General features: G+C 36.2%; 1 protein-coding gene across 1 annotated transcript; it reads left to right on the forward strand.

Moving 5' to 3' along the window:
- The first annotated feature begins 11,717 nt into the window (after positions 1 to 11,717).
- Positions 11,718 to 13,612, forward strand: LOC131595350 (aspartyl protease family protein At5g10770-like). Its single transcript, XM_058867685.1, has 2 exons — positions 11,718 to 11,878; positions 12,065 to 13,612. The coding sequence occupies exons 1-2, from the start codon at positions 11,805 to 11,807 to the stop codon at positions 13,362 to 13,364; spliced, it is 1,374 nt and encodes a 457-aa protein (XP_058723668.1). The 5' UTR covers positions 11,718 to 11,804; the 3' UTR covers positions 13,365 to 13,612.
- The last annotated feature ends 3,246 nt before the right edge of the window (positions 13,613 to 16,858 follow it).

Below are 16,858 nucleotides of genomic sequence, written 5' to 3' on the forward strand. Positions count from 1 at the left end.
AACGAGCACCACGGCTCCTTCCCGCTGGTCGCCGCCTTCTTGTTGGCCCGAGGTGGTCTAATCACGAGACCCAGACGATATACTTCTCGCAGAATGTTTGTTCTTCTAGAATTGAAGGACTGTCTTTATTTTGTTTAGGGATATCCCTTGGAACGCATGGATGGTATTTTTACCTGTTACTTGCTCCTTCCAGTGCGGTGTAACAGAAAAGGTCTATTGAATCCTTCCTGACAGCGTTTTGCACTTGAATTGATGGTCCCTTCAGACCGTGAAACTGTGCGTCATCATCGGAAGCCCTTGCAGTATGTGGTGTCCTCTCGCCAAAAGAGGCTCGATTTTTCTGGGTGTGTCCAGCAAGCCCCGGGTGATTGTTGAACGGGGTGTTCTCAAGTGATTCCCTCTGTATGCGTATTGGAAAAGATTGACTCATTTTCCACACTAGATCGGGATATCCCGAGACGGAGGCTCTCGGGAGATTCATGTACCAACCAGCGCCTCATCCTTGAACGTCCCCGGCATCAGAATGCATTTGAGGGTGTCTATGGCCTTAAGTGTAGTGGCCTGATTGTCGATGGCCCGGACATGTTGCTCGGGATCCGTCATGGCCGCAAAAGTAGGCAATAGGGGGAGTCTGAAGTCTTCTGGGATCCCCTATGCCCACACCGCATAAGAAAGAGGCTGGAAGTAGGGTGACTCGTGCGTGAGATTTTTCTCCTTGGGCATCTGCAACTGAAGGAATTGCACGAAACCCAACAACAACACATTCTGCTGTTTCAAGGCTTCTGGCATGGTCATCAAATGGGAAATGCTAGAAATGGGTGCTTTCTTCCATGGTAAAATGTTTGGTTTTCTTCGGTGTCAAAGGTAAGTAAGTTTGTGTATGTGTGTGTGTGTGGCCTGGGAAAGTTTTACCTAGGCCCCACGGCGGACGCCAAATGTTCCTATAAAACACTTTTAATTATCTCCTGGAAGAAGATTCCGGCGAGGTCACACATGAGTTTGTGATTTGTAACTATACGGATTTGAGCAGCTCAGCTGATGCGAGCTCAAGAAAATACGCGTCTTGCTTATCCCTCAGTTGGGAGCCCTATTTATAGTTGCTGGAGCTATTATTGCTCTCATTGATGGAGGAACCTTGGATTCCCTCCATAATGAGTGAACTACCGTAATTCCCACCGTTTTAGTCTTTAAAGAACCGTAACTTCCATAACGGTGAAGACCTTTATCGTGAAGGCAACAGTTATGGATATCCTGGGCTTGGCTGAGTGTCCGAGCCGACTTGTGGAATCCCTTTGTGCCTATGGGTGATACCACACTGATACCTTTTATGAATCTGCCCTGTCCTTCTGCTTTGGGTCGGCTTGCCTGATCGGCTTAATCACTCAAAATATGTACAAATGCCAAGACCTCAACGGATACAGTTGACCCTAGTCTCCCACGCGGCTCCTCGTTTCTTGTGCCCACACGTCTATTCGTTGGAAACAGTTTCCAAGACCCACTTCCGGCGGATTCTTCACGAGATTTTTCCCTTCCCAGCACAGCTGCACATGCACCGGCCTTAATTCCTTTTTCCAAAAATACTTTTTCTGATAAATTGTTTATCTCTCCCATTGCACATTTACCTACTCCCATTATGATTCCCACTTCCCCATGCATACCCACGTGATTCCCCAGCCTGTCTTCCATTCTCCATATAGTTCCATTCCCTCATCACCAGCATGATCCAACCGAATTGGAAATGGCCAACCGGATTGGGCCTCAAGCTTAAGCCCAACTCACAATCTGAAACCCAACCTTGAGGACAATGAGGTTTTTGGGCCGGATAGTAATGTTAGTAGGCCTATAAGAATTAAAAAGCAACCCAAGTGGATGCAAGGCTTTATTCCAAAATAGTAGGAATTATTATTAAGGAATTTCTTCGTACACCCTTATGGGGTGAAAAACACCCCAGAAAACCCCAAAATATCCTTCGGATATGCATCTCCGAAAATACCCATATCACATTATTTCGGAAATGCATATTCGAAATAACCCTTCTCTAAACTATTTTCATTTTAACGTTGGATTTAAAATGTCAGGTATTTTTTCGGATATGGATATCTGAATAAACCTTTCATATACATTTTTCCCTCCTTCAATATTTCATACATTTTCTTCCATACAAAACCAAAACCCTCTCCAAAACCACCTTCATTTTGAACCAACTTTTCGTTTCCAAACTAAATTTTAAATGGTTCATCATATTAAGGAGAGCATAGAAAGCTACAATTTGAGGTAAATTTTTCTCATTCCATCTCTCATTTCATTGCATTGGTAATGATTTGTTGAAGAAGAAACTGCGTGCCTTCAGATATGCATTTCTGAAATCCACCAAACTTATTTCGGAAATGCATATCCGGAATAAGGCCTGTTACATATTTGGAAAAATAGTTTTGACAGTATGTATATTTTACGCACATGTTAGGTATGGTGCTCCCGACAACATTGCCATAGTTAATTTAGAAGTACCGGAAGAGGTCAACTAATATGCTAAGCCTAAAGAGTTGATTGTCGTTGCGGTGGATGTTCGACCATAATTTACAAATGAAGATAGTAAACTTGGATTTGGCGTTGCGATAGCAAGGTCCGGCCATGGCACTAGTATAAGGCAAGCATTTATTGTGATGAAATATGAGAGGGGTGGGAAACATGTTCCAACAAATCAGAAGTTAAAACATTATGACACGGGCGTTTAGCGTCATATGTGGAATTCATAATCACGCATTAGAGATCAAGCTACACGGGCATCCAATTGTGTGTCAGCTAAATCACAAAGAGAAGGATGTGATTTCAGAATTATCGATAACTATAGTTGTGCCGAGAAACATATTTCCCAATTTGAAGCAAAGAAGACCAGATAGTGTTTCAAATATCAAACAGGTTTGAGGTCAGAAATGCAATAACTTTTGAAACTCTTGGGTGATAACCAATACGTTTCAAGGTACAGAGCTTACAAGGACAACGTTACTATTCGTGACATATTTTGGACTCATCCCGAATGTATTAAATTGTTGGTGTGACCTCTACGGACATGACATTTACGGTGGGATTCGCTTCTTTGGAATGTGAGAAAGAAGATAATGTTACATGGGCTTTGGGAATTTGCAAGTCTTTATTGGTTGATCCAAACAATATGCCTAGTGTCATCATTATCGATCGAGATGATTCCCTTATGAATGTGGTCGGTAGCGTCTTTCTGACATCAACCACAATACTTTATCGGTATCATAAAACAAAAAATATGAGGTCTAAGCTCAAACTCGCGGTTGGCACGAAAGAGAAAATTGATGACAACACAAACATAATAAACCCCGGTGTTGTGGTCGAGAAGATAATGGGTGCATTGACGGATATTTTAAATTCATGTTCCGAAGAGTTGTATACCAAGAATGTGGTACACTTCCGGACATTGTGTGTCGGATATCCCAATTTTCATACATACATCGAATCTACTATCCTTGAAATAGTAAAAGAGAAAGTTATTTATGCTTGGACGGACCGATTTAGACATTTGGATTGCACAACATCCAATCAAGTTGAATCTGCACATGCGGCATTGAAGAAATAGTTGGATGATAGCAAGGGGTATTTTTGTAGGGGATGGGACACGGTGAACCAAATGCTACAAAATCAACATAATGAACTTCAAACATCGTTTGGTCAGAGCAAGACGCTTGCGGAACACCGGTTTAAGAGGAAAAAATCTCTACTCGCAATTGATTTTCAACATATTCCGGGAGGGATTGAATTTTATTTTTCATGAAGCGAAGCGGGCGGATACGACGAGTCCACATAGTTCGAAGTGTGGGTGTACAATAAGGAAAATTTACAGGCTTCCATATGCTTTTCTAATTTATAGAAAGATGAAGTTGAATTCCCCAATACACATGGATGAAGTAATCGATCATTGGAAAAAAACTCCGTTTTGATGATTACAAACCGGCACAAGAGGGTGAATCCAATATAACCATCACCGCCGAGTTGGAAGAGATCATGGATAAATTTTCTAAAGCGGATGACACCATGAAATTACACATAAAAGAAGAATTGCAAAAACTCGCGTGTCTGGAAACAACTGATTTGAAACCTCTATCTCAACCGGTTAAAATCAAGGGTGCGCCTGAGAAGACGAAAAGTACCCAAGATGAAACATCAACTAAACGGACTCCTTCTTATCATGAATATGTTGATTCTTTGATCCCGAATTCACCTACACCAAAATCCAAGTGTAGTGCTAACAAGGAAGCGAACATTTCCAAATCGCCTCGCACACCTCCAATTAAAAACCATTGATGATTTACATTGATTAGATGCCTCTATTTATGCACAAACATATTGAAAATATAGTTGATGTGGGGACCACTGGTAATTGTGGGTATCGGGTTATTGCGGGTTTACTCGGTAAAGGAGAAGAGAATCACACTCTTATTCGCCGAGCACTTATTTGGGAGTTGACTTCGCATAGGGACCTCTACACACGACTTTATGAGAATAAAGAAAAGTTTGATAAAATTCATGATGCGCTTGTTCCATCCCTTACCTCTCACACACTAGTTTCAAAGTGGATGTCCTTCCCTGAGATGAGTCATCTTATAGCAAGTGCGTACGACCGGGTGCGTGTCGATTTGAAGAGATTTGGATTTTCAGAGACATTTTTTCCACTTCATAGTCGCCCACCTTTAGACGCGTCTAGCCACATCATTTGTATCGGGTAGCTAAGATCGCGCCAGTTTGTACAAGTTTTTTGAAACCGAGTTGTCCTATACCGGCTACGTCGTGTGAGTGGACAGTGCATCATACAAAAGAGGCGAACACTCTGCCGGAAATTTTTTTTTAAAGAATGGTTGAGTTCGAAGAAATGATGAAGCAAGAGAGGGAAGAAAATAGGGAGAAGTCGAAGAATTTATCGGTTTTAGAATTAAACGGTGAAGATTCGTTCGGCGTATTTTAGATTTTACAGGATCATTTTTTTTAAGTATTGAACGGGTGTGTGTAACTTTTTATACGTATTGTTGTGACAAATGTAACCAATATGATTCAGTACAAATATAATATATCTATATTTAATGTAGTCAACGTTTATTCGTGTCGGTTTAGTCATTTAATTGGTTTGGTTTTGAACCTGCATAAAATAGACAGGTGTGTTTCTGTTTCTGCATAATTCGGATATGCATATCCGAAATTTTTAAGCTTCAAGGTTTATTTCGGATATGCATATCTGAAACTTCCACTGATGGTCAGATAAGATTTCTTGAGTCCACATTCATCCAAAAAGTCTATCAATAATGTATTTTCGTCAACATCTCAAGCCACAATAAAAAATGACTCAAACCTACCCTCACCTTGCCCTTGTCTACTTCAACAATGGTTATGAGATGCCTATTCAATTTAGGTTCTCGTGCGACACGCCATTTGCGGAGCTGATTCTGACACTGAACTCTCTCTTGCAATATCCAAAAAATAGGAAGGTGGTCAAGCTTCAGTACCGTTCACCGTCACTTGACGCCAAAGGAAATATCAAGTTCACCCCAAGAACGACGACGATTTAAAGGTTATGTGGACAACTTTTGAACGATATTCTTCGAAGGGTCCGATCCAGTTGGATGCGAAACTTCAAAGATTGGTAGAAGACGTTATCAAAATGTTGTGCCGTCCTCAACTACCTGTGTTTTACAATATGTAACTTTAATTTTCTATTGAACTATCTGTGTAATTTCGATTATTTATGATAAATCGAAGCTTTGTTGCTTTGTTGTAATGCATTATTATTCAGACATAATTTCGGATATGCATTTCCGATGACACTTTTTTCTTAAAAAAATGGGTTATTTCGAAGATGCATATCCGAAGATACCTTATTTCTAAAAAAAAGGGGTTGTTTCGGATATGCATTTCCGAAGACACCTTTTTTCTAAAAAAATAAGGTGACTTCGGATATGCATATCCGAAATAACTTTTTTTTTTTTAAAAGTGTCTTTGAAAATGCATATCCGAAATATAGAGGTATTTTAGGATTTTCACCGCAGGTCTGTGAGTATGTATATGGGTGCATAAAGAAATTCAATTATTATTATTGTTTGCTGTTTTAATTTTTCTTCAAAGTGGGCTTGGCCCATTAGTCCAATCCTTTAGGATGTTTGTATTTAAACAAGACAATTTTTTTATAGACCTCTATGGCTTCTTAAGAACCCGTGGCGAAATTCCATAAATGCCCCTATATTTCGGAAGTACATCTCCGAACGCACTTTTTTTGGAAAAAAAAAAGTGATTTTGGATGTGCACATCCGAAAATACCATTTTTTTGAAATAAATGTGTATTCGAAGATGCACTTCCGAAGACATTTTTTTTTTAAAAATAAAGTGACTTCGGATGTGCACATCCGAAATCACCCCTTAGGATATTTCGGAGATGCACATCCGAAATATTGTCTGATGCAGAAAACAAAAAACAAACCAACAAAGCTTCGATTTATCATAAATAATCGACAAAGCCTTCAATGGAACTTTTTTGTTGTGTTACCGACATATTAGGGAGGGTTGGGAGGGTTGTTGAAGCCTAAGAGTTTGTTAAGGGACTGGGTGAGGATGGTAACAAAATGGAAATCTGGGGATCTATTCTTGGGTCTTGAAAAAATCATGGACATTTTGAATTGGGAAAAGTTGTTGCCAATTTTTTTTTGAACATGGGTAGGGAGAAAAGAATGGCAGAATATCATGTTCTGCTCTCAAATATTTATGCAGAGGAATGAGAGTGGGAAAATGTTGATAGAGTGAAAAAGAGGATGAAGGAAAAAGGTCTAAAATATAAGTGTTTTTCGGATATGCATATTCGAAAACACTCAAAAATAGGTATTTTCGGAGATGGATCTCCGAAATAATTGAAAATGTGAAAATTTATGATTTTGGAGATGCATCTCCGAAATCTATGGGTATTTTGGATTTTTTTTTTGATATAATAGAGGGCATACGCCCGGAAAAAAAAAAAGAAGAAAACTACAACGGATCAACAAAGAAACTACTAATGCCTAATGAATCTGCCGCTATGAGCGGCCAGAGAAACTCCGGAGCAATGGGATGAACTAAGTCACTTTTGTCCATACAACCTTTACTAGCAAGTGCGTCAGCACACATATTCGTAGATCTAGGAGCATACGAAATAACAACCAACTCATGAGCAACTATCCTCTCTTTAATCTGTCTCAAAAGAGAGATACAATCCAACTGCACCGTAACACCTTCCTCAATTGCGTTAACTACCACCATGGAGTCAACATTTAACTCCACCTTCCTAATGCCCAAAGCAAGAGTCAGCTTCAAGCCCTCAAGGACCCCCCAAAATTCAGCAGTCAATGCACTACATCTACCTAAGTATTTAGAAAAGCTTCCTCTCCAATCTTCATTCTGATCTCGAACAATTCCTCCACAACCAGCCTCCTGACCTCTTTTACTGGCTCCATCTGTATTAAGTTTCCACATTCCAACTGTAGGTGGTTTCCACCCCATGTAAGCATTGCTACTTCCTTCACCCAACCAATCCTTCGTCGACATTATAGCATTCTCATAGTCTTTCTTCTTCTTCAGGATATGACAAATGGGATTATGGGGTCTAACAAAATTATGATCATGCTCCTCTAAATTCCTCCAAAACCATAATGTATGGCATGTTATGATCCATAACTCTTTCCACCCTTTATTTCGCGCACTCTTATAGTTAAGATTCAGGGTAATCCACTCATTGATGTCCACGGTGAAGAATTCCACCATTAATGTACTTGGAACCAAGCTCTTCCAAATCTGAAAACACTTCGTGCAGTCTCGAAGGGCATGGAGGGTTGTCTCACAAACATTACCACATAACAAACATCCAGCATTCCTAAGGCCTTTCTTATGCTTACTCATATTTGTAAGGAGCCTATCATGTTTTAACAACCAGATAAAAGTTTTGCATCTTTCAGGAACAGCGGCCTTCCAAATTTTTATCCAATCCGCATCCTCAATCTCACCATCGTTGTCCTCAATCTCTTGATACATGATTTTAATAGAAAAAGTATCTTGTGAAGTACCTGCAAAACAAAATTGGTCAGCAATAAAATTTGTGCTTGGAGGCGCACACGAAAGTAGCTTGTTTGTCCACTGTGACGGAAGCCACGTAGTAAGCAAGCTAAAATTCCACTCTCCATTCTCATTGAGTAAGTCACGCACTGTAGCTCCTTTAAGGTTTTCAGGAATAGTAATGTCTAAATTGCTCAAACAGAACTCTTCTCCTAACCAGTTGTCTTCCCAGGCCCTAATATGATTGCCATCTCCCACAATTCATTTCCCTTTGTTCATCATACCAGGCATAGTCGTAATTATATCCTTCCATAAACTTGAATCAGTGGGCCTGGTTGACATACAAACCTGATTATCCATAACACCATATTTTTTACACAACACTTGGCACCACAAATCTGTATCGCTACTTAACAATTTCCACCCTAGTTTCATCAAACACACATCATTAAGAGTATCAAGTTTTCTCAGCCCCACCCCACCTTGCTGCTTGGGTTTCGTCACCGTGTCCCATGCTATATCATGCATTCTTTTTTTTCTTCAGAGTCCCCCCAAATGAATCTCCTTTGTAGTCGCTGAATTTCATCTAGACACGTCCTAGGTAATCTGTTAGTCATCATTGGATACAAGGGTATTGCCTCAATCACACTTTTGGCAAGAGTTAATCTACCTGCTAGAGAAAAATTATCTCTTTTCCAGCTGTTCAGTTTGCCCTCCAATTGCTCAATAATATACTGGAAATCAGCTCGCCGTAATCTCTTACCATTGAGCGGCACTCCCAGATATTTTCTAAAGCATCTTGTTTGTCGAAACTTCGAAATTTGAAGAATCTTCAACTGCATACTTCTTGCCACATTCTTTGAGAATAAGATGCTAGTCTTTTCTTCACTAACCTCCTGCCCTGATAGCTTAGAAAAGATCTCTAGAGTTTGCATGACACACTTAATTTGCTGCTCTGTAGCCTCCCCAAATAATAATAGGTCATCTGCGAACATTAAATGCGAAATTTTCACGCCATTCTTCCCAAGCTTCAAACTCTTCCATTTTTTATCTTCAACTGCCCCTTCAATGAGATGTGAGAGCTTATCCATACACAATACAAATAAGTATGGCGAAATTGGGTCCCCCCCACTTTTTATCTTAGACTTCCCCCATGAGGATCTATAAAAAAATTGTCTTTAAACAAACTCTTGGCTTAATCAATGGGAGAGATTTATTTAGAATTTTATATTTTTCTTATCTTCTTAGTTTTGTTTAGATCTAAAAGAATAGTTGAAGAACCCTAAGAATAGTAAAAAAAACTAGGATTTATGCGGAATCGAGTTCCAAAAATTGGAAGCTTCATGATACTATGTTCATGTTGATAACTAGGTATTTCATATATGAAAGTAGTAATTACGATGCTGAAATAATTTATAATTTCATATATGAAAGTTGTAATTACAATGCTGGAATAATTTATAATTTCATATAGAGTGAAGACCCATTTTGGTCTCTCAAAAAAATTATACAACCCAAATTAGTCCCTTACAAAAAAAAGGACCCGATTTAATCCCTTACAAAACTTATCAAACCGGTTTTTTTTATACTTTTAAGCCGTGACTGGACTGCCGCGTTGGCTTTTATTTTTTATTTTTCATTTTTTAAATACTAAATTAATTTTTAATTATAATTTCATTTTTAAACAATTTTGATTTAATAATATCCAAAAAGCTAAAATTATTTCTTATAAGGAATCGAACCCAAGACTTTTAAACAATATCTTAAGTCTTTACTACTAGGCAGGCCAATAGCATTCATGACAAATAATTCCCAAATTTTTTAATAATATTAAATAATTCTGAATTTAAAAAAAATTACAAAATTTATACAAATGGGTCTCGAACCTAAGTCCGATAAATCATAATCATGTTACAATTAGACAAATCAATTTATATTATTAATATTCTTAATGATAAATATTTAGCTTAATAATTTATAACAAACATTTACTTATTTTTACACACAAATAAATATTTCTAATTTCAAATGATACACCAATTAAAAATAAATTTTTGTAAAATATAAATGTTCAATATATTTAATCGATTAAAAATAAATTAAATTATATGTAATTGAAATTAAATAACACACAACTGCTTTTTTACTTATTTCAAACTAATCAAATTAAATAATAATTAATTAATTTCATAGTAATTCAACTAATTGTTAAAATATTTACTCAATTTAAATTAAATAATCAATTAATTTTTAAAATTATTTAGTTTAATTCAAACTAAATAGTTATCAATTAGTTTAATAGTAATTCAATTAAATATTAATTAATTTATTTTTATTTGATTAATTATATTTAGGATTTATATTTTATTAATTTTATTTTTATATTTTTTATTATTTAAAATTAGTAAATATTTATTTGTTTTTTATTTGAAATAAGTAAATGTTTGTTCTAAATTATTAAGTTAAATATTCATTATTAAGAATATTAACAATATAAATTGATTTGTCTAGTTGTAAAGTGATTATCATTTAACTTGAATTATTTAATATTACTAGAAATCATAAAAGTTATTTTTTTTAAATTTTAACTTTTTTTTTAAATTCAAAATTATTTAATATTACTAGAATTATAGAAATTATTTGTCATGAATGTACATTGGACTAGTGGTAAAAACTTAAGATATTGGTTAAAGGTTCTGGGTTCAATTCCATATACAAAATAATTTATGCTTCGATTTGGAAAAAAATATTAACAGAAGGACTAATATGATCCGGTTAAAGAGACTAAAATGAGTCTTCAGTCTTTTATTATGAAAAATAAATCTAGTATACTTTACTTAATTCATCTCAACTAATATTATAATTTGCTATTTTCAGTCTAATATTTACAACAATAATTCCATACTTCTACTGACAGGCGTCATTAATCATCTTTAGAGTATTAGATCATTTTTAGATGCTGATCTACGGCGCCCATCAAAAAACTTGCCGTGACATAACTCTCATGCCACAAGTACATACAGAATAACTTGGTAACATTTATGCCTACTTCATTTGTTTCCTTATTCACTAATGAGCTAGAGAACCACAAGAGCCATTGAAAGGAGACTGTCAAATTAATATTTGGCAAATAATCACTCTTTCTTTTCTTTTTCATTCACTTTTGTGTGGTTGTACATGTGATTAATGTTGCTATTATTGCCAAAGGACGTGTAGGACTTAGTATTTAAAATGTTGTTGTAACAACCATAGTCTATTCAAGGTAGTTTATACTAGAGGGTCACAATAGACCATTTAGCTACCCCATCACCATTCATCAAACACCTTGGGTCAGTTGAGGATGAAATAGGTTGAAGGGTATTTAAAGCACTCACTACCTAATGCAGCAAATGAATGAAACTTATTTCAACTTTGGTCACATACGACAAATAATTTTACATACACGCTTTTTTAATTTCAGTCGTAAGAGTTTGTACTTATAACTTAAAATGACGGAGTTTAAAATGATGGAGTTTAAATCTCTTTGAGAATAGTTGTAAAATAGTCATTACTATCACGTTAACTAATAATAATTTTTTCCTTATCCAATTTTTGGAAGAAAAAAAAAGGTGTCGGTTTGCTTACAAATAGAGTTGTAGTGTGATATATATTTGCTAAGAGTAAGAAACTAAACATAAACCAAATTTAGCAGAGTTGTCCAAGTAGTGTGCAAGATGAGTCTCTTTTGGTTTCTACTCTTCTCTGCACTTCTTGCAATAGCATCTTCTCTTGTGGAAATTGAAGGCATGTAGCTCAAAAGCTTCATATTTTGTATAGCAGTTTTAAATATATTAAGTGTTACACCTAATTATAGAAACCAACCTTTTGAGGTTTCATTTTCTGATATTAGAATGATTAAGTTTTAGATTTTTTGTAACCATATATGTATATGTATGTATATACTAAACTTACAAAGTGTTGATTCTGCAGATAGTTTGTTGACTCACAAGCATGGCGGCGTGCATCTCAAATTGTATCATATCACAAGTGTCAAGTCATCTGCAAAATCCAAATCATTTTTATTCTCTGACATGCTCGCGAAAGATCAAGAGCGTGTCATGTACCTTCATTCCAGATTGTCCACCAATTCTGATTCCAAAAATAAAGTCGGAGTACCAAAACCGAAACTTGTCAACATGCCGTTGAAATCAGGTTTATCAATTGGTTCAGGAAATTATGTTACCAAAATAGGACTTGGTAGCCCTACAAAGTACTATAGCATGCTTGTAGACACAGGTAGTTCCTTTTCATGGCTCCAATGTCAACCTTGTACTATATACTGTCATGCACAAGATGATCCTATTTTCAATCCTTCGTCGTCGAATACCTATAAAACGTTACCGTGTTCATCCCCTCAATGTTCTTCTCTCAAATCTTCCACACTCAATGAACCAAGTTGTTCAAAAGTATCTAATGCCTGTGTCTACAAAGCAAGCTATGGCGATTCATCTCTCTCGCTCGGTTACTTGAGTCAAGATGTGTTAACCGTAACACCAACAGAGAGACTTCCGAATTTTGTGTACGGATGTGGACAGGATAATCAAGGTTTGTTTGGAAGGTCTTCGGGTATAATCGGTATGGCCAACGACAAACTCTCCATGCTTGCGCAATTGTCTGGAAGATACGGAAACGCGTTTTCCTACTGTCTTCCTACATCTTTTTCAGCCCCAAACTCTACCAAGGAAGGTTTCTTGTCAATCGGAACCTCATCGTTGACACCTTCGTCGTACAAATTCACGCCTTTACTTAAGAATCCAAAAGTTCCTAGCTTATATTTTATAGATTTGAATACAATCACAGTGGGAGGAAAGCCACTAGCAATTGCAGCATCAAGTTATAAGGTTCCTACTATCATCGATTCTGGCACAGTTATTACAAGGCTACCCACGCCTGTTTATACTGCGCTGAAAAATGCTTTAGTGGCAATCTTGTCCAAGAAATATAAACCAGCACCAGGAATTTCTTTATTGGATACTTGTTTTACAGGTAGCGTTAAGGAAATCTCACAAGCCGTGCCTGTGATCGCGCTTATTTTCGGAGGAGGTGCCGAGTTACCACTTACAGGTCATAATACCCTCTTAGAACTTGAGAAGGGAGTTACTTGTTTGGCTATAGCTGGAAATTCTGAAACTAGTTCTATTGCCATTATTGGGAATTATCAACAGCAAACATTTAAGGTGACTTATGATGTTGCCAATTCCAAACTTGGGTTTGCACCTGGTGGCTGCCAGTGATTCCTAACCAAAACAGTTTCAGTTCACAAAGCTCTCTGTGACAATTTATCAAATATGTTGTATGCAAATTTTTATGTTACAATAAATGTGTATGTGATGTATAATGTGAAAACAAGAAAAATGATAAGTAAATACTTATGGTAGATTTTTAAGGGGAATATTTACTTGGAAAATTGGTATTTGTATAGTGGCATGTATATAGCTACACATTATGGAAAGTTTTATGAATTAGTTAATTATTGTGACCATAGTCTATGAAGCATTGATCATGTCCTAATTCTATCATTTGACAAGTGTTTAAAGGGATAAAAACTGTACATGATATTAGTAATATTTTTATGTGAATGTTACATAGTATTTTAAAAAGTATACTATATGAAATTTAGATATTCACACTAATTATTTTATTATTCTTTTGAAATTACTTTTTTTTTTTATAAATAATGAACTTATTATTCCTTCCATTTCTTTTTTATAGATGTTTAATGTTGAGGTACATTAAAAAAAATTCTTAAAATAAAATAAAATAAAATAATAATACATACTCCCTCCGTCTCACAATAGGTGTTCTCTTTGAGATTTTCACACTTTTTAAGAAAATAATTAATTATGTTGATTTAATTGATAAAATAAGTCTCATTTACTAAAATAACCTTATTAATAATAGGTAGTGGCGTACTTAAATGAATTAAAATATAATAAATAAGGGTAAGTTAGTGGAAAGAAATAATAAATATCACATTGGTATTCTAAATGGACAAATAATTTGAGACAAATAAAAATAGGAAAGAAAACACATATTGTGAGACGTAGGGAGTAATAGTTATGACTTATGAATGTATTGATATTAGAACATCTTCGATGTAATTGTCATATACACTTTTGTAGATGGAGTCTCCATTGATGATGGTATCGAACTTATTTGGGTTCGCTTCAACCCATCTCTCTCTCTCTCTCTCTCTCTCTCTCTCTCTCTCTCTCTCTCAAGTAGAATCCTAGAAACTTGTTGGCCTTGACCTCGAAGGTGCATTTCTAGGGGTTTAGTCTTGTGTTGTACTGACTCACACGCTTGAATACAAAGGTTAGATGACCTTAATCTAGTTTTTTCCTCTCTAGACTTGACCATCATGTCATCCATATACACCTTAAATATGTCGTCAATCTCTTGTTCAAATATTGTATTCATCACCCTCTGGCACGTGCCTCCTACATTTTTCAGACCAAAGGGTATTATGTTATACATGTAGTTTGTGTGTTCCATTATAAAGGTTGTCATATCTCGGTCCTTCTCTTGCATTGGAATCTCAATGTAATCGGAGTAAACGTCCATGAATTATAAGAGTTTGTATCCCTCTGAGTTATCCACCAGTTTACCAATGTTCGTGAGAGGATAAGAGACTCTTGGGCAAACTTTGTTGAGGTTGGCGTAGTCAACGCACATGTACCATTTACCACTTGTCTTCTTGGCTAACACCATGTTAGATAGGAATTTTGTATATTTCAGCTAAAAAATGAAAGTAGCTTGTATAAGACCGCCAATGGTGCTTCTGGTAGCCTTAAATTTCTCTTGTGATGGGCACCTCATTTTTTAAGCGACATACCGGGTTATAGGATCATTGTTTAACTGATGGAAAGTGATGTTGGTTCAATGTTCGACATCTCCTTAGAGAAAATTGAAAACAAATCATTATTATATTTAAGGAACCTAACGAGTCCTTCCTCCATTGACTTGGAAGATTATATTCAATCTTCATGGTATGTGCTAGTTTTTCTCGAGTTGAACAAATACGATCCATCTAAGACTAACTTTGGAATTCTAAGTTTTGTATCGGTTATAATGGGTCTACTTTGTAAGTGGTCATCATCATAAGTGGCTTCATATATATGTGTGTCAAAGTCCACTACATTGATGTCTTGAGGGTATTGTCCGGATGGACTTTCATCCTTAACTTTCCCTTTCTTTTGTGTCTAAACACTAGTCACACTCAGGTTCCTTTTTAGAAGTTTATGATTGCATTGTGCTCCTTCCAAGTCTGCAAATATGGTTAAAACTTTGGAATTGACATTGTGGTACTTCACCTTTAAATTTACAATGGATGGTAATTCATCCAAGGCCTCCATGAAGGGTCTATTTAAAATATAATTGTAAATTATTTTGTAGTGAACCACTAGGAATTGGATGTCTATTGTTCTAGTGTTATTCCCCTCTTCAAAGGTAACCAAAATTTCAATTTATCCCCAAAGACAAATCACCTCTCTATTGAAGCCTTGTAGATTTGTTCCCATGTAAGGAGAAAAAAGCTTCCTTCCCCTGGCTTAGCTTGTCAAATAATTTTGTGTACATGATATCATACGAACTCTCCTCCTCATTGAGGTTTCGTGAGACGTCAAAGTTAACCATAGTGGCCATTATGACTAATGAAAATATATAGTTAGGAATTCCTCATACTTTCTCATTCTCTCTAAATCCAAAAATTGGTCGTTCAAGTATCTTTCCTAAAGGAGGTTCCTAATTTTGATCAATAGAAAAATAGTTATACAATTTTCCTCTTGATGGCATCTTTGTCATTGGGAACCCTCAAATGATTGATGAAATGAAGTGATATCCCTCTAAAATGGAGGATATTAATGGTCGTTTCCTTTTTTTGTTATCCTTTTTAGTGTTGTTGTCTCTCCCCCGGATGATTCATATAACTGTGTCTACGGTCTTTCTGGGTGGTGTACCACCCTGGCAAGGGAAATTATTTCTATGCGAGGATTCACTCTTCTTGACAACTTTTCATAGAAAATCCATGTGTCTCTTATTGTCCCCCTCTTATTTTGTCCACCATGGTATAATGTTCCTTTCTTGATCAAGCCTTCTATAACATCCTTTAGGTAGATGCAATCATCAGTTTCATGTTATGTGAAATTTTTCGTACTTTTTTGGCAGTGTATGGTGGCTCTTTTATGGTGTGGAGGTATTTCACGACGCTTGTTGTATTGTCTTCCATTGTCAGATGCTTTATTCTTCTTTAAGTCTTTAGCTATTAGCTTCTCTTCCTAGTTAATATAAGGTTAAGCCCTAATAAGTATGTTGTTCATGTTTTTGAGTTATTTCTACCCAACTTTTCTCTAAACATACAGTCTCACCTTAGACTTTTTTTTAAAAATCCAACAATTCAATTTATCATCATCTCCTTTGACCTTCACCGCTTTCTCAGAAAACTTGTTAATGTACCCTATTAGGTTTTCCTTTTTCCTTTGGTATATGGTGTTGAGCACGACCATTATCTTTGAATGGCTTCTACGTGTTATGAAATGGGAAGTGAATGTATCACACATTTAACTCTAAGACTTGATTGAATCATTTTCTAGAGCTTTGACCCAAGTCATGGAGAATCCCTTGAAAGCCATGATGAAAATCTTGCACTTCACTCCACTCCTAACTTTATGGTAGTCCAAAATGGTATCGATGTGCTTTAAATGCTCTTTAGGATCTCTATAGGCATCAT

Source organism: Vicia villosa, linkage group LG4 (assembly GCF_029867415.1).
Source record: "Vicia villosa cultivar HV-30 ecotype Madison, WI linkage group LG4, Vvil1.0, whole genome shotgun sequence".
Classification (NCBI taxonomy): Eukaryota; Viridiplantae; Streptophyta; class Magnoliopsida; order Fabales; family Fabaceae; genus Vicia; species Vicia villosa.